This window comes from Salvelinus namaycush, chromosome 18 (assembly GCF_016432855.1).
Source record: "Salvelinus namaycush isolate Seneca chromosome 18, SaNama_1.0, whole genome shotgun sequence".
NCBI lineage: Eukaryota > Metazoa > Chordata > Actinopteri > Salmoniformes > Salmonidae > Salvelinus > Salvelinus namaycush.
In genome coordinates, this window is record NC_052324.1 from 7,209,906 (window position 1) to 7,236,937 (window position 27,032).

Sequence of the window (27,032 nt, forward strand, 5' to 3'; positions counted from 1 at the left end):
TACTGGAACAGAGCAGACCCACAGTCACTTCCACATGGGCTGGAGGTTATTGTGTCTGGGAGTGGCCATTCATCAAGTGGACATCAGTAGAGCTGGGGTTAAGTGGAGAGCCTCATGACCTGAACGCAAAAGATGAACATAGCTGTCACTCCAGCTGATGTATTTCAATATACAGAGGTCCTATTGAAACACTTATCACCCTGGCAAGAAGCATCTGTTAAATAGCAACATCAATGTCATGCAACACATAGTGTTCATGGAATATGACACATGCTGATTAGGACCGATAACGAGGAAACGCGTGACAGACAAACTGCATTAGAACTATCTGCCCATTTCCCATGATCAAATGAAATGATATGGGGTACAAAAAAAATAGATACCGCATGACAATAGGAATTGTCTGTGACATCAAGAAACCATTCAGCCTTGCTGACACACGCACGCACGCACGCACGCACGCACGCACGCACGCACGCACGCACACACACACACACACACACACACACACACACACACACACACACACACTATCATCATCATCAGATATGTTTTTGATGCCTCATTGCATTGGTGAGGTATGCAAAGTTCTGAAAGGAATTGGGACTCGTAGGAATATACACCCTATGACGTACACCCACTTTCAATGGACAATACACACTGTGTAGTTACTAGTTAACAAACCAGGACATCCTAGAATATCCAGTTGCACGCCCCTTTCATTGAATTAATGTTTACCTGACTCTCCGAAGTTACAATTAATCACCGCCGCTCACTCTCCAAATTACATTGTGAAAGTATGAGCATGTAATGCAGAGGCTTGTTATTTCCCATAAACTCTCATTTCAATTTAGAAAGTGTAGGCTTAATCCTGAGCCCTGAGAGGCATTTCAGAAATGAGAAATGCTTATTTGGCTTATTTGGCAACCCCGGTTATACAGTAGGCCTATCTCTGGTAAAGGGGCCATAGTGTACACATAGTGTTCGCAGATCATTTTTTATTGAAGTACCCGTCACCCTGTAACCCGAATGCAGGTGTCTCAAATATTAAATGGATAAGAGGTCCTTGGCACAGGGGAAACGTGCACTTGAGTAAGTACGTGTACCAAATTGCTTACACAAGCACCTGGATGTCTGATGGAGCTGTTGTACTGTGGAGGCTGAAGCCAGAAAACACTGGGGGAAAGGAGTGGGAGTCAATTTAGTTGATCTAAAAGTACAGAAGGCTGAATGGATCTTGACTATAGCAGGGTTTGAATTTTTTGAAGCGTAAGATGGCTATCATTGTGTATGGCATTCGCCATACCCTAGCTCAACACCAACAATTTCAAATAGGCTACTAAAATCATTCCAATCCCGATTAAAAGGGATGTGCAGTGTAGCCGTACTAGGGGCTGGCTTTAGGACCATGCGGAAAGCTAAGAGCCGTGTTTAGCGGTAGACGAGATAATGTTTTAAGACCATACGGACACCTCTGGGCAGCGCGTTGAGGCAGCTACGGTGAAGAGTGAACAGCATGACTTTTATCTCAGAACAGTGCAGAGATGGAATATGGCTGTGTAGATGGCAAGGTAACTGCTGTTTGACTTGACATTGAAACTAAACTAGTTTGTTCATCCCCGCGCTAAGCTGGTGCGTAGCATCTCACTGCTGTATGACACGTGTGTAGAATGTTAAAGCCTGACTAAGTAAGTCCCAAATAAAATGACCCTTTTTTTTCTGGTTTTATATATTTTGAAATATATAGATAAAATACTAATTTGCGATTTGGATCACTTCAAAGTGATACAAATGGAGGTTTTAATAATTATAAGCACAGCAGCTTCGTTTACAAATGTACTGGGCAGATTTTCTCCAGTTATGACGCAATAGGCCTATTGATAATTTTTCGTGGGCACATTCTATGTGTTTCTTTGATCTTTCCACGACTACAGCAACACATCAACAACACATCAACAACACATACACCGTCCTTGTTTTTGAAAGAACATTAAAAAAATTGTCCATCTAAATAACATTAAATTGATCAGAAATACAGTGTAGACATTGTTCATGTTGTAAATGACTATTGTAGCTGGAAACAGATGATTTCTAATGAAATATCTACATAGGCGTACAGAGGCCCGTTATCAGCAACCATCACTCCTGTGTTCCAATGGCACGTTGTGTTAACTAATCCAAGTTTATAATTTTAAAAGGTTAATTGATCATTAGAAAACCCTTTTGCAATTATGTTAGCACAGCTGAAAACTGTGGTGCTGATTAAAGAAGCAATAAAACTGGCCTTCTTTAGACTAGTTGAGTATCTGGGGCATTAGCATTTGTGGGTTCGATTACAGGCTCAAAATGGTCAGAAACAAAGAACTTTCTTCTCAAATTCGTCAGTCTATTCTTGTTCTGAGAAATGAAGGCTATTCCATGTGAGAAATTGCCAAGAAACTGAAGAGCTCGTGCAATGCTGTGTACTACTCCCTTCACAGAACAGCGCAAACTGGCTCTAACTAGAATAGAAAGAGGAGTGGGAGGCCCCGGTGCACAACTGAGCAAGAGGACAAGTACATTAGAGTATCTAGTTTGAGAAACAGACGCCTCACAAGTCCTCAACTGGCAGCTTCATTAAATAGTACCCGCGAAACACCAGTCTCAACGTCAACAGTGAAGAGGGGACTCCGGGATGCTGGCCTTCGGGATGCTGCTTTTCTTTCAAAAACAAAACTTTCAAACTTTCAAACTTTTTGAACAGTAATGTATATCTAGCTATATCCCTCTCATTACAAACGAGACTCATTATAAATTAGAGTTGAGTGATACAGAATAAAAGTGTAATTTAGCTGACAAATGCATGTCGTTAACGGTTAATAATATTGGCTCCTGGCTGTCAGTCAGTCTGTGTGTCTGTCTGTCTGTCTGGGTGCAACAGCTGATGACGTGCAGGAGAAGACATTTTTGAAAACACTGGCAGGTCTATTGTTACAACGTTGCTTTGATGTTGCTACTTTGAGCTTCTGGATGAAAACTGGAATTGTGGGCGATTTTCATTCAGCAAGGGATTGAGAATATTTTAGACTCCTCAGCATGACCAGTGCCAGCCTGCTGGACACTGGATAATAATAAAACAAAACAAAAAGGTCAGCTCTGTCTAAGCTACTTCTGGTAAGTGAAGGTAGCTAGTTAGCTCATTTAGATGGCTAGTATACAGATAGATCCACACACGCATTGCTTGCGTGATTTAACCTACAGCCAAATAAACATTGAACTTGTCTATGTACATTAGAATGACATTTTACTGCTGTAGCATTTATAGCTGACTCCACTTGCACATTTGAATGTTAATAATTTGCATCCCATGTAGAACATTTAAAAAATACATTTAATAAGATTGGTGTTACAATTGAGGATGTTTCCTACTACAGGCTCTGCCCAGAGGTCAGGACCTTTATGGCACAGGGGGTAGTGCACACGTGTCTTGTTTTGCAGGGCTTCTGGTTCAAACCCTGCTCCCCCATAGCTACAGACAGTGAATTTGTAGGTCTACTGTAATTGAGATTTTGTGTCAGTGTAGTAGTAATGAGATGGGATTTGAAGGCAATTTATGGACACCTAGTAGCTTTCACGGTCACACAAAATGGAAAGTCCATCATACCATAATGTCATTGTCCGTAAACTGCCACTTCTACAGCCTCTTCAATTTTCTTAAAATATATAAACAACCTGCTAATATGCATTCACACATATCATTACGGGGTGCTTTTGGAGACGTGTGGCACGTTTGTTTACTTTCAGGTTACTCACAGAATCACTGGCGTTTTTACGGAGCTGTTCCTCCTCTCCAACGTCCGCAGATTTTACTACCAGCTTCTCGAAGCATGCAGAGCCGAGAGAGGAGCTCTTCTGGTGGGACATGATTAAATGGGAGACGATGAGCTTCGGGCACTCGTGTCCCGTTAGCTCTGGCTTGCTTGTCGACACTCCATCCGCCCCCAGCAGCTGTTGCATAGGTTGCCCCGTGCTGCTGTTCCCAGGGTCCGCTGTACCGCCGAGTGACAGGTCGCCCGGGAAAGTCGACTGGGTAGAAGAGCAGAGATTGGGCTGTGAGGACGAAAAGACACGGTCCAACTGTTTCTTTTTCCTTTTAAACATCCATAACCCCGTCTCCTTTTTACCGTCGGGATTGCGACGTTCAGAGACCAATTTGGGACTCAAAAACGGTTTGGTTTTTTCTTGAAAATTCTTCCACATCCTCCGTTGATAGGACATCGATTCCTGTCCCTTCGTGGCGTTATCGTCCTTGTTTTTCTCCTCCATAGTGCCGGTACAGCAGCCTGCCAGTCTGCGCGCACCGCGTCGTGAATGTCACCGTTGGCTGAATGAAGATACTGCACTTCCACTATGATCAATTTCCAGCGCCAATGAGCCCCACAAGACGAATGGGGTCGTGCAGGTCTTCTGGGTCTTCGTCATCCGCGAATGTGTGCGCCTGAAGTGTGAATTTCATGAGAAACGTGGTGTGTTGCGGTCAAACGGTAACATTTTGGAGCGGAAGCGTTGCGCTTGCCATAAATGTGAAATTCACACAGGCTGCATGGACAGAAAAATCATCACACTTATTGGAGTCAGAATCAGATGGAAACACATACCTCAACAGACAGCGGACAGCGCTTAATAACTTATGCGTTGGTAGTTAGTAGTTACAATATACATTTCCAATAGAGATAGAGTAGAGAACTGAACGTAAGACTGACTGGCCATATTAAAATATTTAATGCGCCTCCCCCTGGTCAACCCATACCAGTGGGTTCAAATTATCACATGTTCTGATTGCGTTTCATAATGAATTGTATGCCATTGACAAAGGCTAGCAGATTTTGTTTTCATTTTGCAAGAGGGGTGTGCGTGTGCATGCGTGCGTTTAATGAATATTAGCCGAATAAATTAGTCCTTTTGATGCCTTCCCTCTGTTGTGAATGAATGCACTTTCTCTCTGAGAGAAGGGAGCACGCATAATCCAGATTTTTACTCGTGAAAGAAAATAAAACAATTACACAGAAATTGTGTAATAGAATGATTGTTAACCTAAAATATTGTCATATAGTCATAAATACAGTTTATATGGGTTGTATACACATTTTCTGTATAAATAGTCTCTAAAATATGTCTTAAATGTTGTTTTCTTGGAAAGCTGAGATTGCTATTATATCATACAATATCAGTACTTGTTGCATTTACAACTTGCCTGTTTAAAAAGAGACACTGACAGTGTAATCCTGTGGGATTGTCTGATGTAAGGATTGGAAGCAGGACTCAGAACTAGAGGTCTTCACGGGTCCAAAAAGTTGGATCTGTGGCTTTCCCACTTGACCCGATATGCATAAATACATTTTCAAAAAACAGAGATCTGTTCATAATGGACCCGAGGACAGTCAGACCCGCCCGTTCTGAAAAGGTCAGTGGAAAGGTCCGTGGTTTGGATCCGAGAGAAAGAGAGCGAGAAAGAAACCTCCAAAATGGGTTCTACCAGCCCCATCAATAAACAGGCCATATTGATCCATAATTACGTCCCATTAAAAACTGGACATAACAAATTACCCAAAATAATATTTGTTGTGTTTTGATGTGTAGCCTATTAAAATCTTTATTGTTTTATTGGTTTTTACTTTCCTAAAACAATAGTTGTCTATCTCGTGGTTCAGCTGTCAGAGATTTTAGCGATAAATGCATATGTGTATGATATTCATATTCAGAAAAGTAATATTAAAGGAGACAAGCTTAGGCCTAGCTTAGGCACACACACACACACAACCATTGCAATTACACCTAGATGATGGCATTAAAATGGGGATTGTGAGCATGAATTCTGTATATGGTGCAATCTGAGTGACAGTAAATGAGGAACAGGCCAAGGACTAGGATGTACATTTATGTAGGTCATGATCCCTATAAGATGATCTGATAAACCGCTAAAGCACTTTGCCTATCCACCCCTGCCACAATCCATTCATGAAACAACTCATGACACCTGAAAGTCAAACACACCCCAAGTACTTAATCCAAACTCCACGTCTAATTGAACAACTTCAACTCTCATGTAAATGTTGTTTCTCAGACTATGGATGGTGCAGGGGACTTGGAGACAATAGCAGCTCGGTCCCTGTCTTTCCCCCTGTCCCACTGGAAAATGAACCACCATCTTTAAGGAAACAGGTGGAGGTGCATTCTTCATAGTCACAACTGCAACCAATCAGAGCACACAAGCAATTCATTCAAACAGACAAATAAGCTCACAGTTCCAAATCACATGACTACTGTAATTCACTGAATAGATGTACAGTACCTCCACCCTTGTAACATACATATCTATAGGATAAATGAGAAGGGGGGGGGAAATCACTCAGGAAGGTAGATATTTTTTCAACACAGTAATTTAGACTTGGAAAGGGGTAAATAATTCAAGAGAATGTTGGGGGGGAAAAAGTACAGCCTAATAAAAAAATATCTTAGATTAAGAGAAGCTCTTAGACGGATTAATTTGGAGGATAGGCTAAATCAATCACAGCGCTAGTCGTCTTACTTTAATCAGCATGGCATCGATTGGAGGGCAAGGGAATGAGACACCAGGTCAGCTATTAAATCTGCACTGCTGAGTGTTGCGTGTACTGGTGTTGAGACCATCTTCCACTAGAACTTTCTGCCATGGCCCAGAGGTGTTTGACTGGGTTTAGGGATGGGTTCGTATGTTCATCTAATCTCTTTCTCTATGAGATAATTATATGGGCAGAAGAAAGTTATCCTCAACTAAGAATGTTCCAATTTAATCACTTAACACAATCACAAGCATTTCAGCTGGGGCAATTAAAAGTATTTCCCCTGAGTAGATATTAACATTTAGTCTGGGAAAGGGACATTTTAGCACAGGTTTGTAAATATGTAATTGGCTTTTTACAGATGTTAATGAGGCTCTGCTAGAGCAGCAGTTTTCAATGAAGGAGATGGCCATAGTTGAGCGCCAACAGACATGGAAACTAATCAAACAGACAGAATACATATCTAAATTGAATTTCTGTGAAAGAAGCACTCCAGAACAATCCAGCCTCAATAAAAATCCACGTTGAAAAGTATTGTTGGTCTACCACCACACAAATACTGGAAATACTACACTTTATTGCCAAAACGACTATACTTTAGCAACTAAAGTAATAGAGGAAGTTAAAAGATGGTTTGCTTGCTGAGCTCAGTGCTAACACAACATCAATCCCTCATTATCACATTGCCAAGTCCACACTGGCACACCCCATTCAGCTTTGCTGCAGTAACCAAGTGAACAATACAAACACATTAAGCACAACACACTGTAGACCAGACATTCGTTTGTAAGTATCCTGCATTTTCTTTTGTAAGTTCACTTGATGAATAAAACGTGATAAAATGATATACTACAGAGGATAACGGACTTCTCATACGGGTTAATAGGTACGGTGTTACGTAAGGGAGTTGAGATAAGGTTAATGGAAATAACATTACTTGTGTCTTGTGTTCGAATTGAAGAGCAACCTCCCGTGACCCCATTTCCATTTACTGTGACAGCGAATGGAATTCATGTTATCTGTCAAGGTGAACGCTGTTTTGCATGCTTAACAAAATGTTATATGTTCTTTTCAGGGAAACAGAAAACTGTTATGAAGAGGAATCATGTCACATGAGTCGATGTTACAGCCGTACCAGCCTTATGACAAGTGAGTTAAACATAAAGTGCATTCGGAAAGCATTCAGACCGCTTCCCTTTCTCCACATTTTGTTACATTACAGCCTTATTCTAAAAATGATTAACACAAATCTACACACAATACCCCATAATGACAAACCGAAAACAGGTTTTTAGAAATGTTTGCAAATGTATAAAAATTAAAAAACAGAAATAACACATTTACATCAGTATTCAGACCCTTTGCTATGAGACTCAAAATTGAGCTCATGTGCATTGTGTTTCCATTGATTATCCTTGAGATGTTTCTACAACTTGATTGGAGTCCACCTGTGGTAAAATCAATTGATTGGACATGATTTGGAAAGGCACACACCTGTCTATATAAGGTCCCACAGTTGACAATGCACGTCAGAGCAAAAAACCGAGCCATGAGGTTCAAGGAATTGGCCGTAGAGCTCTGAGACAGGATTGTGTTGAGGCACAGATCTGGGGAAGGGTACCAAAATGTTTCTGCAGCATTGAAGGTCCCCAAGAACACAGTGGCCTCCATCATTCTTAATTGGAAGAAGTTTGGAACCACCAAGACTCTTGTTAGAGCTGGCCGCCCGGCCAAACTGAGCAATCGGGGGAGAAGGGCCTTGGTCAGGGATGTGACCAAGAACCCGATGGTCACTCTGACAGAGCTCCATAGTTCCGCTGTGGAGATGGGAGAACCTTCCAGAAGTACAACCATCTCTGCAGCACTCACCTCAATCAGGCCTTTATTGTAGAGTGGCCAGACGGAAGCCACTCCTCAGTAAAAGGCACATGACATCCCGCTGGGAGTTTGCCAAAAGGCACCTAAAGGACTCTCAGACCATGAAAAACAAGATTATCTGGTCTGATGAAACCAAGATTGAACTCTTTGGCGTGAATGTCAAGCGTCACGTCTGGAGGAAACCTGGCACCACCCCTACGGTTGTCACGTTCCTGACCTATTTCTGTTAGTTTGTTGTATGTGTTAGTTGGTCAGGACGTGAGTTTGGGTGGGCATTCTATGTTGTCTGTTTCTATGTTGGTTTAAGGGTTGCCTGGTAGGTTGTTTCACAGTGTTCGTTGTGGGTGGTTGTCTCCTGTTTCAGTGTTTGTCGCACCATACGGGACTGTTCGGTATGTTTGTACATCGTCATTTTTGTGTAGTCTATTTTTCCCTGTTCGTGCGTTCTTCGTGTTTTATTGTAAGTTCGTATGTCTAGGTTTGTCTACACATTCGTTTTGTTATTTTGTTAGTTAATTCAAGTCTAGTTCGTTTTCTGTCTTAGTTGTTTGGTCGTGTCTTTACTAAATCATGTCATTTCACAAAGCTGCGCCTTGGTTCAATCACTACTCCTCCTCTTCGGTTGAAGAGGAGGAGGACTACCGTAACAGAACCACCCACCAATCCAGAACCAAGCAGCATAAGTTCGAGCAGTGGAACACGCAACAGGAGAGGCTTAATTATTTGGAGAAATGGACATGGGAGGAAGACCTAGAAGGCAAAGGACCCTGGGCGCAGCCAGGAGAATATCGCCGCCCCAAAGCTGAGCTGGAGGCAGCGAAAGCAGAGAGGCGGCGATATGAGGAGGCAGCTAGGAAGCAAGGCTGGAGACCGGAGAATCAAGCCCAAAACTGCAGATATGAGGGGACGCGTCTAGCACGGAAGCCCGAAAAGCCCGTGAGTACTACCCAAAAATTTCTTGGGGGGGGGGCTAAGAGGTAGTGGGCCAAGGGCAGGTAGGAGACCTGCGCCCACTTACCAGGCTAACCGTGGAGAGCGGGAGTACGGGCAGACACCGTGTTACGCAGTAGAGCGCACGGTGTCTCCTGTACGTGTGCATAGCCCAGTGCGGGTTATTCCACCTCCCCGCACTGGTAGGGCTAGATTGAGCATTGAGCCAAGTGCCATGAAGCCGGCTCTACATATCTGGCCACCAGTACGTCTCCTTGGGCCGGCTTACATGGCACCAGCCTTACGCATGGTGTCCCCGGTTCGCCTACATAGCCCGGTGCGGGTTATTCCACCTCCCCGCACTGGGCGGGCGACAGGGAGCATTCAACCAGGTAAGGTTGGGCAGGCTCGGTGCTCAAGGGAGCCAGTACGCCTGCACGGTCCGGTATTTCCGGCGCTACCTCCCCGCCCCAGCCCAGTACCACCTGTTCCTCCTCCACGCACTCTCCCTATGGGGCGTGTCTCCAGTCCGGTGCCTCCAGTTCCGGCACCACGCACTAAGCCACCTGTGCGTCTCCAGAGCCCTGTACACACTGTTCCTTCCCCCCGTACTCGTCCTGAAGGGCGTGCCCTTAGCCTGGTACCACCAGTGCCGGTACCACGCACCAGGCCTACTGTGCGCCTCAGCAGGTCAGAGTCGGCCGTCTGCCCAACGCCGCCTGCGCTGCTTGCCTGCTCAGCGCTGCCCGAACTGTCTGCCTTCCCAGCGTGGTCTGAACTGTCTGCCTGCCCAGCGCTGCCCGTCTGTCCCGAGCCTTCAGAGCCGTCCAGCCAGGACCAGCCAGAGCCGTCCAGCCAGGACCAGCCAGAGCCGTCCAGCCAGGACCAGCCAGAGCCGTCCAGCCAGGATCTGCCAGAGCCGTCCAGCCAGGACCTGCCAGAGCCGTCCAGCCAGGACCAGCCAGAGCCGTCCAGCCAGGACCAGCCAGAGCCGTCCAGCCAGGACCAGCCAGAGCCGTCCAGCCAGGACCTGCCAGAGCCGTCCAGCCAATAATTCAAATTTCCTGTTGCTGCAGGATTATTTTACTGCTGTAGAAAACTGGCTCAAATTAAGATCCTACATCTGTGAGTGTCTCTGTGTGAGTCTTTCTCTTTCTCTCTCTGCCGGATCAGGCTGATTTGATTATGCTGCACTGGGCAAAGCCTCACTGAATCTCATTCAGGCTCATGGCGTATTCCTCATAAGTAAGCAGAAATTTTAACGACATCCAATAAACCTGAACGAGTTCTGGAGCGGTTGCCAACAGGGCCACTTAGAAGAGGGATTGCGTAATAACAGTGGCGCATGAAATAGATATAGATCCAATAGATCCGTATCTGAAGTCATATTTTCCTCCACAGAAATAATGACCTCACAAACACAGGGGACATGGCAAAATGTGGGTATTTTTTTTTACAAAATGTTCACCATTCACAGTTACTGCATCTGAAATGAAAACTATAAATTACGAGGTAATTAGTGTGTGTGAGAGAGCGAGAGAAGCAATAGGCAGAGCCAGGAATTTACTCCTCTACATGGAAAAAGAGATGTGATAAAGTTAATACACCTGTCATACAGGAGCTCAATATTATTTTGGTTTATCTGCAAGGGCACAGTCGTGTGGAATAGGGTGAGCGGAGCTTAACTCATTTGAATGGTTCCGCGAGTGACTGTCCATGCAAAAGGAGAGTAGTGCGTGAGGGATGATGATCTCTAGCAACAGGCCTATACCACCTGACAGTGCCTCTATCTGTTCTCCCCGCAGGTTCTGAAGAGTCAGATAGCCCAGCGGGACAGTGTCACCTCTGGGACCTCTTTTGCTATGCAGAGTCTGGATCACAAAAACCTGGCTGGTTTTGGAGACCTCCGGGGCAGGGTGGCCAGGTACGCATCTACTATAACTGAGTCACTGTCTCTCACACACTCATACACTCACACAAACAATAACACTCATGAGTGTTATGATGGGTTGCATGAAAGTCTGTTTCATTTCCATACCTGGCAAAGCAGAACTTTACAATTTGCAATATGGAAATTATATTGCTCCCATTCTTAGAAGTTTGTGTGTCCGTGCGTGCGTGCGTGCGTCCGTGCGTGCGTGCGTGCGTGCGTTGAGTGTGTTTGTGTATTTGATCAGTGTGTGGGTCACAGCAGGTTAGCCCAGTCTAGATTATAGATGGTGTCATGCATGGAGGTTGGGGAGGACCGTCAAGGGAGGGAGTGAAGCGGCTGTTCAGTGCTGTGTTGATTTAGTGTCTACCAAGGTTGCCTTAAGCTCTCCAACTTGAACTATTTACCTCTTTTGGGCAATTCATTAATAAGCAGGTTGTCTACTGTTCTTGTCAACAAGTCAAACTAAGTGTAGAGTACCAGTAAAAAGTATCCTCATACATTGTTGCTCTCCACAATGTGCTTTGTAACAAAGCAAAGGGGGAAGCTACAGTAGGTGATGACACAATACATTCAACTGAAGCACTGTTTGTGTTGATAAAAAGGCAGTGGCCAGTGGTTCCCAACCAGGGGTAGTAGGACCACTGGGGGTACTTGGCCTATCCACAGGGGGTACTTGAGAAGACTCATAAGATCATAGGCTTACTGGTAAAATGTACATGAGGGGGGTACTTCAGATGTACTCCAGACAGAGCAAAATTCAGTTGGTAGTACAGTAACCGGAAAAAGGTTGCGAACTACTGGACCAGATCAATTAAAAGAACCATAGAGCTACACAGAGCAGTCAGACCAGTGGCGGTCGGTGCCGTTTAATTCGAGGTGAACGATCATTTTTTTAATGAGCATGGCCTTCTATTTCGATTACAGCACATTGGATGACTGTCGTTCATAATACGTTCACCCAGTTCAATGTAACATTGATAGGTTTAGGCTACTACGTGATACTCAACTTTTTCCTGTACCCATCATGAGGTTGCTATAACCTAGCCTATGAATGAACGTTTACAACGTAGGTGTACAGGTCAGGAGAAATTTCAGTAATCAAGGTGACAGACATTGACATATTCAATAGCGCCCTGCACACTCTTGCCTGCATCTAGCTGATCTAGGGTGTAATCATTAGTCCAACAGTTGCAAACTAGAGTTTCTATTGGACAAATTCAGATATGTTTATCCCCGCTTTTACTCGATTCATTCTCTGACCCTTTGATTGGGTGGACAGCATGTCAGTTCATGCTGAAAGGTCTAATAGGTTGGAGGACGTACTCTGGAAGTTGTCATAATTACTGTGGAAGTCTGTGGAAGGTGGTGATTATTATCTGTCGCATGGTGAAACACTTGGGGTAAATGTGTATTCAAAACATGAAATATGCGATATCCTCTTTTGCATATTTGAGTATTATTCTACACACTGGCTATTATTTTACTGAACTCCGCCCACAAAATACCAAAATTGGTTGGTCCGCACCGGACCAAATCTGAACCAATCATAGACGTCTATAGTTCACAAGTTTGGACATCAAAGTACAGCTCAGTAGAGTACAGTATAGTACAGAATAGTAGAGTAGAGTACAGAAGAGTATCGTTCAATACAATACAGTACCTTATACTGTACTCAACTGTAGTGTGCTCTACTGTACTAAACTCTATTCTACTATATTCTACTCTACTGTACAGTACAGCACAGGACTGTACTGAACTTTACTCAACTTATTATTACTGTACTGTACTGTACTGAAACATAGACTTTCAATGGCATGTACTCATGGATGCCAAGGAAAGCTAGGCTTCCACAAGAAATGTACCAAGAAGTAAAAAAAAAAAAAGGATCTTTCCTCTATCTGTGTTTCATAATGTTCCATCGATTAGCAAGACGCTGAATGTATAATACAGGAGAAAGCATCCGAGCAAGGGAAACAGTGCCATCTATCTGATGTTGTCTGGCCCAAACAAGTATGACAGTTTTTCAATGTAATTGTCTGCATCATTTCAAATCTCCATATATATTTTTTGTAAATATATATATCTATATATATGCACTACCGTTCAAAAGTTTGGGCTCACTTAGAAATGTCCTTGTTTTTGAAAGAAAATAACATGTATTGTCCATTAAAATAACATCAAATTGATCAGAAATACAGTGTAGACATTGTTCATGTTGTAAATTACTATTGTAGCTGGATTTTTTTATGGAATATCTACATAGGCGTACAGAGGCCCATCACTCCTGTGTTCCAATGGCACGTTGTGTTACCTAATCCAAGTTTATTATTTTAAAAGGCTAATTGATCATTAGCCTTTTATGTTAGCACAGCTGAAAACTGTTGTACAGATTAAAGAAGTAATAAAACGGGCCTTCTTTAGACTAGTTGAGTATCTGGGGCATCAGCAAACAAAGACCTTTCTTCTGAAATCCATCAGTCTATTCTTGTTCTGAGAAATGAAGGCTATTCCATGTGAGAAATTGCCAAGAAACTGAAGATCTCGTACAACACTGTGTACTACTCCCTTCACAGAACAGCGCCAACTGACTCTAACCAGAATAGAAAGAGGAGTGGGAGGCCCTGGTGCACAACTGAGCAAGAGTACAATTACATTTCAGTGTCTAGTTTGAGAAACAGACGCCTCACAAGTCCTCAACTGGCAGCTTCATTAAATAGTACCCGCAAAACACCAGTCTCAACGTCAACAGTGAAGAGGCGACTCCGGGATGCTGGCCTTCTAGGCAGAGTTGCAAAGAAAAAGCCATTTCTCAGACTGACCAAAAAAAAAAAAAGATTAAGATGGGCCAAAGAGCACAGACACTGGACAGAGTAAGACTGGAAAAAAGTGTTATGGACAGACAAATCTAAGTTTGAGGTGTTTTGATCACAAAGAAGAACATTCTTGAGACGCAGAAAAAATGAAAAGATGCTGGAGGAGTGCTTGACTCCATCTGTCAAGCATGGTGGAGACAATGTGATGGTCTGGGGGTGCTTTTGTGGTGGTAAAGTGTGATATTTGTACAGGGTAAAAGGGGTCTTGAAGAAGGAAGGCTATCACTCCATTTTGTAACGCCATGTGCCAAGCCAATTTCCTCCTACAACAGGACAATGACACAAAACACAGCTTAAACTATGCAATAACAGTGTTTAGGGAAGAAGCAGTCAGCTGGTATTCTGTCTAAAATGGAGTGGCCAGCATAGTCACCGGATCTCAACCCTATTGAGCTGTTGTGGGAGAAGCTTGACCGTATGGTACGTAAGAAGTGCCCATCAAGCCAATCCAATTTGCGGGAGGTGGTTCAGGAAGCATGGAGTGAAATCTATTCAGATTACCTCAACAAATTGACATGCCAAACGTCTGAAAGGCGTTAATTGCTGCAAATCGAGGATTCTTTCACGAAGCAAAGTTTGAAGGAACAGTTATTATTTCAATTAAAAATCATTATCTATGACCTTGTCAACGTCTTGACTATATTTCCTATTCATTTTGCAACTCATTTTCGTTTTCATGGAAAACAAGGACATTTCTAAGTGACCCCAAACTTTTGAACGGTAGTGTATGTTTGTAAATGTACCATTAAAAAGTAACATGGTGACTGAGTGTCTATATAGCTGTACCATGATATTTGCATTGCTACTAAGTAAACCTCCAATTCTTCCCTACTATTCCACCCGCTAAAACCCCTCCTCATCTCGAGTTGGGTTGTCATCCCAGTGGTCGGCAGACCTACCCCGACCCCCTGGATCCCAAGGCCCCGGAGAGATCGGGACCCATCCTTCGAAAAGAGCACACAGTGCCACCCACAGAACAGAAGCAGATCCATCGCCCTCACCTCAATTTGTATTATATATAGCTATTAAAAAAAATATATATATATATATTTTTAAAATCCTGTTTATATTAATTTCCATAATTATCAATTAATATTTGTCGTAATGTAGGCCGTTTATGCAAAGGATTGTTACCTCTTAGAAGGATTGCCATTACGAACATTACAATTTTGGCAAGAAATTATTATTTCAGCAAACAATTACTGTGATTCCTCCTATATTGTCCCTAACATCTTTTACTTCCTCGCAACAGTTGTGGGATACACACACACCTACACCTACACCTACACCTACACACACACACACACACACACACACACACACACACACACACACACACACACACACACACACACACACACACACACACACACACACACACACACACACACACACACACACACTCATACACACTCAACCCCTTTCCCCCACAAACAACCATACACTCAGACGCTCAATAGTTGCACCATCCCAGAGCCCAACTCAAGAAAGGTCTTGATTTACGAATGAATGTACAGTTGCAGCTGTATGAGAAGGCCTGCAAAACTGAGCAAAAATGGGCAGAAATGGGGAGATTTGATTAACCATTGTCACGTCCTAGGTGATGGAGATCAGATGTACCCCCTTCCCCTGAAACACCCACACGCTGGTCCCCCGTTGTGACCATATTCCCAAGCATCTCCGTGCAGTCAGACCTTTGATGATTTTGTGCCACCAGGGCCACAATAATATGCCCCCTCTCTGAATGTCAGAGTGTGACCCCCTCCTCATGGGTTACTACAGCTAGTGTTGCCAGCACTGCCACTGCCTGGGTGGGGGAACCCCACCGGAATCCCCACCGGCTACGTACAAGGTCGTCAAGGTTCTCATTAGCAGCTTTGAGAATTTCCCTGTGTATTATGCTCTCCCATCAGGGGGCTCTGGCTTTGCAGGACCAACCCTGCCAGGCAGGCTCAGAATCTTGAGGGGGCGGTGCTGCTCTAGAAGGTCTCTGACCGCATTTTGGTTGCATACAGGCAGCTTACAGCAGGCCCATAAAACAGATAAGGACTTCTCTTTAGTGTCTGAGTCATTCAGGTTGGTGTCTAGGGTATAGGGTTGTGGACCATAAATAAATAAATTAGATGTACAATTTATTTAAAAAATGTTGTTCCACCCTGATAGGACAGTAAATAAATAAATTCAATTTATAATTTATTTTAAAATGCAGTTCCATGATAGGACAATAAATAAATAAATTAGATGTATAATTCATTATAAAATGTATATCCCTCATCTGCACAAAATTGAAAGCTCTCTCACAACCCCTGCTCACAGACATACATATGTACATACACTGCTCAAAAAAATAAAGGGAACACTTAAACAACACAATGTAACTCCAAGTCAATCACACTTCTGTGAAATCAAGCTGTCCACTTAGGAAGCAACACTGATTGACAATAAATTTCACATGCTGTTGTGCAAATGGAATAGACAAAATGTGGAAATTATAGGCAATTAGCAAGACACCCCCAATAAAGGAGTGATTCTGCAGGTGGTGACCACAGACCACTTCTCAGTTCCTATTGCTACTATTCCTATGCTTCCTGGCTGATGTTTTGGTCACTTTGAATGCTGGCGGTGCTCTCACTCTAGTGGTAGCATGAGACGGAGTCTACAACCCACACAAGTGGCTCAGGTAGTGTAGCTCATCCAGGATGGCACATCAATGCGAGCTGTGGCAAGAAGGTTTGCTGTGTCTGTCAGCGTAGTGTCCAGAGCATGGAGGCGCTACCAGGAGACATGCCAGTACATCAGGAGACGTGGAGGAGGCCGTAGGAGGGCAACAACCCAGCAGCAGGACCGCTACCTCCGCCTTTGTGCAAGGAGGGGCACTGCCAGAGCCCTGCAAAATGACCTCCAGCAGGCCACAAATGTGCATGTGTCTGCTCAAACGGTCAGAAACAGACTCCATGAGGGTGGTATGAGGGCCCGACGTCCACAGGTGGGGGTTGTGCTTACAGCCCAACACCGTGCAGGACGTTTGGTATTTGCCAGAGAACACCAAGTTTGGCAAATTCGCCACTGGCGCCCTGTGCTCTTCACAGATGAAAGCAGGTTCATACTGAGCACATGAGCACATGTGACAGACGTGACAGAGTCTGGAGACGCCGTGGAGAACGTTCTGCTGCCTGCAACATCCTCCAGCATGACCGGTTTGGCGGTGGGTCAGTCATGGTGTGGGGTGGCATTTCTTTGTGGGGCCGCACAGCCCTCCATGTGCTCGCCAGAGGTAGCCTGACTGCCATTAGGTACCGAGATGAGATCCTCAGAGCCCTTGTGAGACCATATGCTGACACATGCACATTTGTGGCCTGCTGGAGGTCATTTTGCAGGGCTCTGGCAGTGCCCCTCCTTGCACAAAGGCGGAGGTAGCGGTCCTGCTGCTGGGCTGTTGCCCTCCTACGGCATCCTCCACGTCTCCTGATGTACTGGCCTGTCTCCTGGTAGCGCCTCTATGCTCTGGACACTACGCTGACAGACACAGCAAACCTTCTTGCCACAGCTCGCATTGATGTGCCATCCTGGATGAGCTGCACTACCTGAGCCACTTGTGTGGGTTGTAGACTCCGTCTCATGCTATCACTAGAGTGAGAGCACCGCCAGCATTCAAAAGTGACCAAAACATCAGCCAGGAAGCATAGGAACTGAGAAGTGGTCTGTGGTCACCACCTGCAGAATCACTCCTTTATTGGGGGTGTCTTGCTAATTGCCTATAATTTCCACCTTTTGTCTATTCCATTTGCACAACAGCATGTGAGATTTATTGTCAATCAGTGTTGCTTCCTAAGTGGACAGTTTGATTTCACAGAAGTGTGATTGACGTGTTGTTTAAGTGTTCCCCTTATTTTTTTGAGCAGTGTACTATTTTCTTTCTCACTCACTTAACGCCACACTTTCCCAAACACCAAAAAACACACACAACACCTTCCATCACAATACATCCACACATACCCACATACTGTGCCTTCTGTCTTCTGTATTTTTATCCACACCATGTTGAATTAGTACTTTAGTGTTCCAATTAGTTATATTTGAAGATTGCTTTTCTATCTATTTTTTTTGTACTATTACAATCCCTACCATGGCTAGTATTGTGTGTTCCATTATTCGCCTCCTCTATGAGAACTTTGTAATTTTTAGAATAGCCATGGAGTAGTCTTTGTGTCTGAACATTTGGTTATCAATATACAGTTTATCGACTACGAGAGCTACGTATTTCCCTTTCAATCTATTTTCCTTGAAGATTGCATACAGAACTTTGCAACATTCTGCAATTTCCTTCGGGAACTGAGCATTCATGCCTATTTTCGTGTCAGCAAGTCTTTTACCCTGGCTTTTAACCATTATTTTATCTTTAAAGAAAGCACATTTGGCAACGATTGGGCATTCATAACTCTGCCCTCTCTGTCCGAAACGGTGTACACGTTCAAGTTGGATTTTGTCGATAGCTTTGGTTGGGATCTGAAGCGCTGTAAGGAGGAACTCTCTAACTACACATTCAGGAACTTCTCCTTCTTTTTCTTTGATACCTGTAAGTACCAGATTTTCTCTCATGGATCTACTGTAGTCTGTATGTCAAGTAAGGCTTCTCTCAGAACGATGTTCTCCTTTTTAAGTTCATTAACATTGGTTTCAATCTTATTGACTGTCCCTTTCAGCTTGTTTGTGTCGTTCTCCAATGTCGAAGACCTTTCGTCACTCATCTCGAGGCTTGCCTTCAACTCTTTTATATCCTTACTGACTAGTTCAAGTATGCCCAGTTTGTCATTTAGTGATTTTAACAGATCGGTTTCGACCTTTACCATTCCCGGTGGTGAAAAGATGAATTAGTCTGTGTCTGTAGAAGATTCACATTTTTGTTTTGAGATTTGTTCCCCTGTTTTACTCTCCATGTTTGGGTGTTACTTGTTTTTGTAATATTGTTGATACATTACTCTAGTCTTATGATTTGTTTTGTGTTCTTATCCAGATTGAAGGTTATTACCCACCAGTTTGTGAAGTGCTAATATTTAGTCTAATTTACTGATATTGAATATTACTTTTTTCTCTTGAGGTGATCTACACTGCTGTGTTCAATCCGCCATCTTGGATCAGTCCGCCTTGTCTGCTTTCTCTGACATTGTTGCCGCCTGTAGCATTTAAGCCAAGGGAAGCCAGCGAGCATCTAGCCTTCCTTGACAAAAAGTGTAAAAAAAAAAGGGAAACAGGCACAACAGGATCTGAATAGTAACAACCGGTTCGAACCGTAGACTGAATGAGCAGAGACTACGATCTGGCAGCGTGGAAGTGGCAGGGCTGAGTATTTGTAGAGGTCTTGATTATGGAACATGTTGCAGCTGGTGGGAACATGGAACATGTTGCAGCCGCCCACACACAGAGACAGAGACAGAGACAGAGACAGAGAGAGAGAGAGAGAGAGAGAGAGAGAGAGAGAGAGAGAGAGAGAGAGAGAGAGAGGAGAGAAGCAGGTCAAGGAGACACAGAATGAGCAGTAGAGGGCATTGCAGGAGCAGATGTGGCACTAACGTTGTTAGGCTAGGGAGCAAGATTGTTTTAGCCAGGTAGCCTAGGACAACAAAAAATAAAAGCATGTACTAAATGACAGAGTGATAGACCGTTTCGTCAACATGAAAGAAAGGAGGATGAAATTGGTGTTTCTCTACAAGAAGGGTGAGTCAACATGTTATTCTATTTGCAGGAACGCGCACGCACACACACGCACACAGAAATCAGAACCATGAACAGCCACATCATATTTAACTTACGCTGATTGGACTAAATTGTTTTTGGTATCTTTTAGTTGTCACTGTATTAGACAAAGCAGAGGTGATTTGATGTTGAAATGTTGCTGGAATAGTGGAGGCAGTTCATATTTACTTTATGACTTGCGGTACCTCTTTGTTGTTTTAAATCAATAGTTGTTTAATGGTCTAAAAATGGCAGAAACATTAACTTGCTTGACCATGCTATAGGTCATGTAACTGTCTGTTACTGTACATGCAATATGCTTTGTGGACTTCACTGGATAGAGGTTGCTATCTGGTTTTGTGATAAATCAAAGGTGTGGTTGAATTTATTCTGCCACTGTGTCTTATTGTCTCGGCCTTTAGGCCTATATATCACTGTTGCAAGGCATATGAATTAACAGGTTATTAACTTGCTGGTTAAGTGTGTCTTAAATTCTAAATAAAACGGTGTCACCAGCTAAGCACCCCCACACATCACACCTCTTCCTCCATGCTTCACGGTGGAACTACACATGCGGAGATCATCCGTTCACCTACTCTGCGTCTCACAAAGACACAGCGGTTGGAACCAAAAATCTGAAATTATGACTCATCAGACCAAAGGACATATTTCCACCGGTCTAATGTCCATTGCTTGTGTTTCTTGGCCCAGGAAAGTATCTTCTTCGTATTGGTGTCCTTAAGTAGTGGTTTCTTTGCAGAAGAAAACCATGAAGTCCTGATTCACGCAGTCTCCTCTGAACAGTTGATGTTGAGATGTGTCTGTAACTTGAACTCTGTGAAGCATTTATTTGGGCTGCAATCTGAGATGCAGTTAACTCTAATGAACTTATCCTCTGCAGCAGAGGTAACTCTGGGTCTTCCTTTCCTGTGGCAGTCCTCATGAGAGCCAGTTCCATCATAGTGCTTGATGGTTTTTTGCGACTGCACTTGAAGAAACCTTCAAAGTTCTTGAAATGTTCCATGTTGACTGACCTTTATGTCTTAAAGTAATGATGGAGTGTTGTTTCTCTTTGTTTGTTTGAGATACTCTTGCCATAATATGGACTTGGTCTTTTACCAAATAGGGCTATCTTCTGTATACCACCCCTACCTTGTCACAACCAACTGATTGGCTCAAACGTATAAAGAAGGAAAGAAATTCCACAAATTAACTTTTAACAAGGCACACCTGTTATTTGAAATGCATTCTAGGTGACTACCTCATGAAGCTGGTTGAGAGAATGCCAAGAGTGTGGAAAGTTGTCATCAAGGCAAAGGGTGGCTACTTTGAAGAATCTCAAATATAAAATACATTTTGAAACACTTTTTTGTTTCTGCATGATTCCATATGTGTTATTTCATAGTTTTGATGCCTTCGTTATTATTCTACAATGTAGAAAATAGTACAAATAAAGAAACCCCTTGAATGAGTAGGTGTGTCCAAACTTTTGACTTGTACTGCATATATAACTTAATTTCTCAAAAATATAGACTCTTAGCTTTCATTTGACACCCAAACTTCCCAGAGATGGTCAAGCCAGGTGGGAGTGTGTTGTACTGTAACGGTAAAGACAGCTATCTTCCCCTGTCTCACTCTCAGGTGTGACGCCAGCATTGCCAAGCTGTCAGGTGATGTGAGCGACAGGGCACATGAGATCGCCAGGCTCCAACAGGAGCTGTCAGAGGTCAAGTCAGGTCTGGGAGAGCGACTGAGAGAGATGGACATCAAGGTTTGGGGGTTCTGAACAACTGGACTGCTTTTAGGTCAGACTCAACCTGACCAAGCACTTCACGACAAGATGCATAAAGGATTCTTTAATTTTAGCTTCCTTTACTGAAGGAACCAACATTGCCTCTTGCTGAATACATACAGTAGATAGTAGGGATGACGACTGTAGCAAAAACTGATTGGACTTTGTGTTGGACGAAGAGTGAAAGAGGATATTACCCCAGGCCACAATTCTCTAATTCTCATAAAATAAGAGTATTAGAGAATTGTGGCCTGGGGTTGACAAACACATGAAGGCCTTTAGAGCCAAAAACAGCCTCAGTTATGATTGCATCTAGCCAGTGAATTGCACGTTGTGTTGATCAAGTTGTGTTCATTTTAATGTTTTTTGCTATACAATATATCCACCTCACTCTCAGATAAATAAGTAGTACTGCTAGGTTTTACACAGTCAAAGGTAACAAATTACTACATTGCATCATTTTTTTTCGTACAAATGATACATTTGTGACATCAATATAAAAACAATTCTAATAATAATTCAATACAGTAATATGAGATTTGTATGTAAAACATTTACATTTGAAATGTTTGTCATTTAGCAGATGTCCAGCTAAACAATGGATGTATAGCGTTTTGCAAAAAAAATACATTTTTCGTACACATCTAAAATCTATTAACAAAAAACCTGAGAACAGTAATATTTTTCACACACATCAACACAGAATATAGCGTTTTTGGAAATAAACTCTTCATGTGTATGTCACACAGGGGCCAGGTTTGAGGCTGAGTTGACTGTTTACACTGCCTATCTGTCCGTCTGTCTGTCTGCCTTCCTGTCTGTTTGGAGTGTCCATACAAGGACCTTTGAATGTTTGGATCCTTTTTTAATGTACATTTGATTGGTGGATTCAAGTCAAGTATTTAAAAAGTATGTGTGTGTGTGTGTGTGTGTGTGTGTGTGTGTGTGTGTGCAGCTGTCTCAGGCAGTTAGCAGACTGGAGGTGTTGCTGGTGGAGCAGACCCACGACCAGAGAAACAGCTGGACTGACCTGCACAGCCAAATCAAGCTCCTGGAGGACAAGTGTGTTTTGTGCTCTTACAGTAAACCCCTTTAACACACAACCTAGACACTGACCTTAAAAAGCCTGTAGAGAGACAACTTAATCATACTATTGATGGGGGGAAGGGGGTACGAATACTAGTACCTATGCTGTATTCTATGCCACAGAATATAACAGTACATCACGTAGTAGCACCAGGAAGGAACTCGGTCAAAGCCCCTACGTCAAGGAAGCTTGGTCTTACATGCTTATTTTTCATCGGCAATATAAGAGATAGCTCTCTCCTTTCCTTGTGAAATGCACTACCTTTGCCATTATAAGTGGTGAGGCAAAATCATTAGTCAATGTTGAATCCACCAGTTTTTTTGTTTTTTACAATGGAGACACTAAGATCTGACCCAAGCAGGTAATCCATCTGTATCTAATCCATCATGGCCTGGCCCCAGGAACAGGTAATGAATATCTTAAGCACATCATGTTGCACAGCCCAGCCCCTTCAAACCACACACACGCATGCGCACAAACAGACACACACACACGCACACACGCACACGCACACGCACACGCACACACTAGCAACGGTCATTGAAAGTTGTAAAAAAACATTTTAATGAATGCAAGTTGTACAATGGATAAAGATACTCCAAATTATAATCCATCAGATGGCTGAATTACAGTATAGCACAAAACATTTTACTGGCAAGGACAAATAATGAATGAACTTCAGGCATTTTGGTGGGAATTCAGGTATTACATTTATTGTATAATGTATCTTTTTTTCTTATAATGCGCTCAAATCCACTGAGTGTACAAAACAGTAGGAACACATTCCTAATATTGAGTTGTACCCCCTTTTGGTAAGGACAGCCTCAATTCATCGGTGTATGGACTCTACAAGGTGTCGAAAGCATTCCACAAGGATGCTGTCGTGTGGAATTGCACATATATACACTAGGTGTAGTTGCATACATGAATAAATTAATACATATTTCGGCGCATCTAATTTGTAAACGTTACAACTGTATTAAATCATTACTTTTTTCAATTGAGCAGAAAATGTCTCTAGACAATGTGTTAATCGCATCAGCGCTCCTATAGATGCAACGGAAAGCCAATGTATTTCATTGAGCCCATTTCAGCCATTACCTAAGTGCGTTTGACAGGTCATTACAAACGTGTCCTCAGTCATTACATTAATGGAAAAAAATGGCACAAGCAAGAGTGGGAGAGAGTCGCCAGAGAAAATTGAACGCAAACAATCCAGTGAAATGTAAGTGGCAAGTGGATTTTGCACTCCTCAAACACAGGAACTAGATGGTTTAAAAGGAGATATCCTCAGGTAGTTGTGACATTTTCATTGCTACACGCACGCAGCACCCACACGCACGTACACACGCAGGTACACAACCCACAGAGCACCAATACCCACCCTAGATGCTGCCTCACTGAAACTCTGTCAAGAGGAAACACTCGATGAGAGGAATGAGCCATGCTCTATTTGAGACGCTAAGGGGTTAAGACATAACTTCACACCCTTGAGGCAGTTATTGATGAGTAATCGAGTATATTGTGCTAAAACTCACAGAAAGCCTTTGTGGGAAGCTAACTCGGCATATCCAAGGTGGCAGCTTTCACCGCACTGTTTTTGGGACTTTCCTCTGCTATTTAAGATTAGTGTGGACAGATGGCTGTGTCGAAGTCTCTCCTCTCCAATGGGGAAAGCCTGGCTGTGGACTTCTAATGCAGAGGCAGCATTTGAGTGCAGCAGAGTGAAGTGCTTGGCTTGCAGACCAAACAAAACAAAGGGTGTGCTGTTTGCTGAGAAGGTCACTGGCACAACTACCCAAGAGAACATAGTTTAGGGTACCTCCTCCTCCCATCCAACTGCAGGGCCTGCTATAGAAACATACTCAGTTAATAAGAAGTGAGATGCTGAACATTCTTCACACCCTAAATCTGAGATAAAAAAAATCTGCAACTGTTTAGGCCGATTTCTCAGTACCCCATCCGTAACCAGACTCTCAGAGGTGACTCTTGTGAGGTGTAATGTTTACATACCCTACATTACTCATCTCATATGTATATACTGTACTCTATATCATCTACTGCATCTTGCCATCTTTATGTAATACATGTATCACTAGCCACTTTAAACTATGCCACTTTATGTTTACATACCCTACATTACTCATCTCATATGTATATACTGTACTCTATACCATCTACTGCATCTTGCCTATGCCGTTCTGTACCATCACTCATTCATATATCTTTATGTACATATTCTTTATCCCTTTACACTTGTGTGTATAAGGTAGTAGTTGTGGAATTGTTAGGTTAGATTACTTGTTGGTTATTACTGCATTGTCGGAACTAGAAGCACAAGCATTTCGCTACACTCGCATTAACATCTGCTAACCATGTGTATGTGACAAATAAAATTTGATTTGATTTGTATATGATTGTTCACAATCCTCAACAATCTGTACCCAGTTGCATGTGGATATAACATCAATAACATATATATTCCTCCTACAGAAGCTCTGGTGTGGTAAGGGAGACGAGGGAGGACACAGACAGACTCAGGACGTGGACAGAGCAACAGCTAAGCAGCTCAGCACAGACACACAGACATGGCAGTGAGGTGCTACGGTCACTACTGCAGGACAAAATGGTAGTATGCATATATGTGTGTTAGTGTGTATCAGTTTGTCTGCTGGACTATGGTAAGGCGTGTGGGTGTGTGCAGGTGGAGGTGGATGGGAGGCTCAGTGAGCAGGTCAGGCTGCTGTCAGTCCGTGTGGAGAGAGCAGAGATTCAGCTGGAACAGAAGCACCAGGGAGACAGGGTGAAGCACTCGAAGAGCAAACTCCACAGTAGGATCAGCACATTGGAGACCAGCCTCCGGGAAGAGCTGCAGCTGATCAAACAGGACTACCAGTCAGGTCGCTACTTACACCCTCACGAACACTGTCAATACCAGAGACAGGAGACCTTTACCAGGAAAAACTCTGGGTATTCGGTATAACTTATATATGGTGTGGATGACTGTCACAATAGGGATCAGCGAAGGAACGATAAATAGGACACCTGGGCAGGTGCATTAAAGACCTAGATCCAATGGCCTACATTAGCAATGAGCTCTCAGCTTGTAATTTCTTTGGCAAAGTTAAATTACACACCTCACAGTTGTTTGGGCCTGTTCTGATTAAGCAGGCCTGATTAAGTGCCACCTGAGCTCAGAAACGAATTGAGAATGGTGCCTTTTGGAGCAGATAGACAATGAGCGCACAACCAAAGCATAGTTACAGCAGTGACAAACATCGTCTTTCATGAGACATCAGGTAAGTCAAACGTGTGAAATATCTATTTATTTATTGGGGTTTCCATAAACAGGGTCTAGTCAAATCGATCCACTCGATGTGACATGAAAACAAAATCAAAAGAAACCGATGGAAGGTGACAAATGAAAATGTAACAGGCTCTTCCACCAAGCCTTCAAGCATGGAGTTGAGGCGATGTTATCTATGTCCCTATCTCTCTGTTAATAAGTCATGGGGCGGACGTAAGCACGGCAGCCTGTTGTTGGGTTGACATCTAATGCCAATTTTCTGATCCCAGTTTATAGTTAATTTCCCCAAGGAGCTGATGTTGGCTCTAAGGCCTTCACTCTGCAGGGCTTCTGAAACCCTCGTGAAAAAGGCGAAGGGACAGCTCAGTAAATGAAACTAGCAATAAACCCAGGGATGAATCACGCCTCAGTCTCAGCTTTAATAAGGCTGCGAGGCTAGCGCTTCAGACCCCTCAATCGTTCACTCTGTCTTCAGAGGAAAGGAAGGGAAAAGAGAGGGGAGGACAATGCATAATTGACAAGGTTCTTAATGTTCAACACACAGCAGCAGCAGTAAGGCAGAGCCTATAGGAGAGTCTACAAGGCTGTAAGTCATGTTGTAGGGACTGACTCTCCTTATCCCCCACCTCTCTGACGGCCAGGGTTCCAGTCTACCCATGATGCCATAGACTCGCTGAGGCAGATCGGTGACACCAAAGCCCGGCTGGACAAGGAGAAGCTGCAAAAGGACATCAAACAAATCCGCAGGAAGATGGTGGAGCTGAGAGATGTGTGACACCAAAGGTCACACTGGAGTATGGTACTGCATGGTTACACAGACCAGTAATAAAATTTCATACTCAAAATTGTATATGATCTTGAATGACACAGAAGTACATGATTACTGGGATCCACATGGTATATTAAAGGAATTATTAT

General features: G+C 43.3%; 1 protein-coding gene across 1 annotated transcript; it reads right to left on the bottom strand.

Annotated features, from left to right (window-relative positions):
• Nucleotides 1–1,901: 1,901 nt before the first annotated feature.
• zgc:194908 (uncharacterized protein LOC797835 homolog) lies at nucleotides 1,902–4,305 on the bottom strand. The gene is made up of 2 exons (XM_039013889.1): nucleotides 3,778–4,305; nucleotides 1,902–1,928 (listed from the first exon to the last, which is right to left on the bottom strand). The coding sequence occupies exons 1-2, from the start codon at nucleotides 4,303–4,305 to the stop codon at nucleotides 1,902–1,904; spliced, it is 555 nt and encodes a 184-aa protein (XP_038869817.1).
• Nucleotides 4,306–27,032: the final 22,727 nt, after the last annotated feature.

Excerpts from the sequence above, each read along its gene's own strand:
- zgc:194908 (XM_039013889.1), bottom strand. The coding sequence starts at position 4,305 with ATGGAGGAGAAAAACAAGGACGATAACGCCACGAAGGGACAGGAATCG. Across the intron at positions 1,929-3,777 it reads ATTCTGTGAGTAACCTGAAA|TCGTGGAAAGATCAAAGAAA; the intron begins GTAAACAAACGT and ends GTGTTGCTGTAG.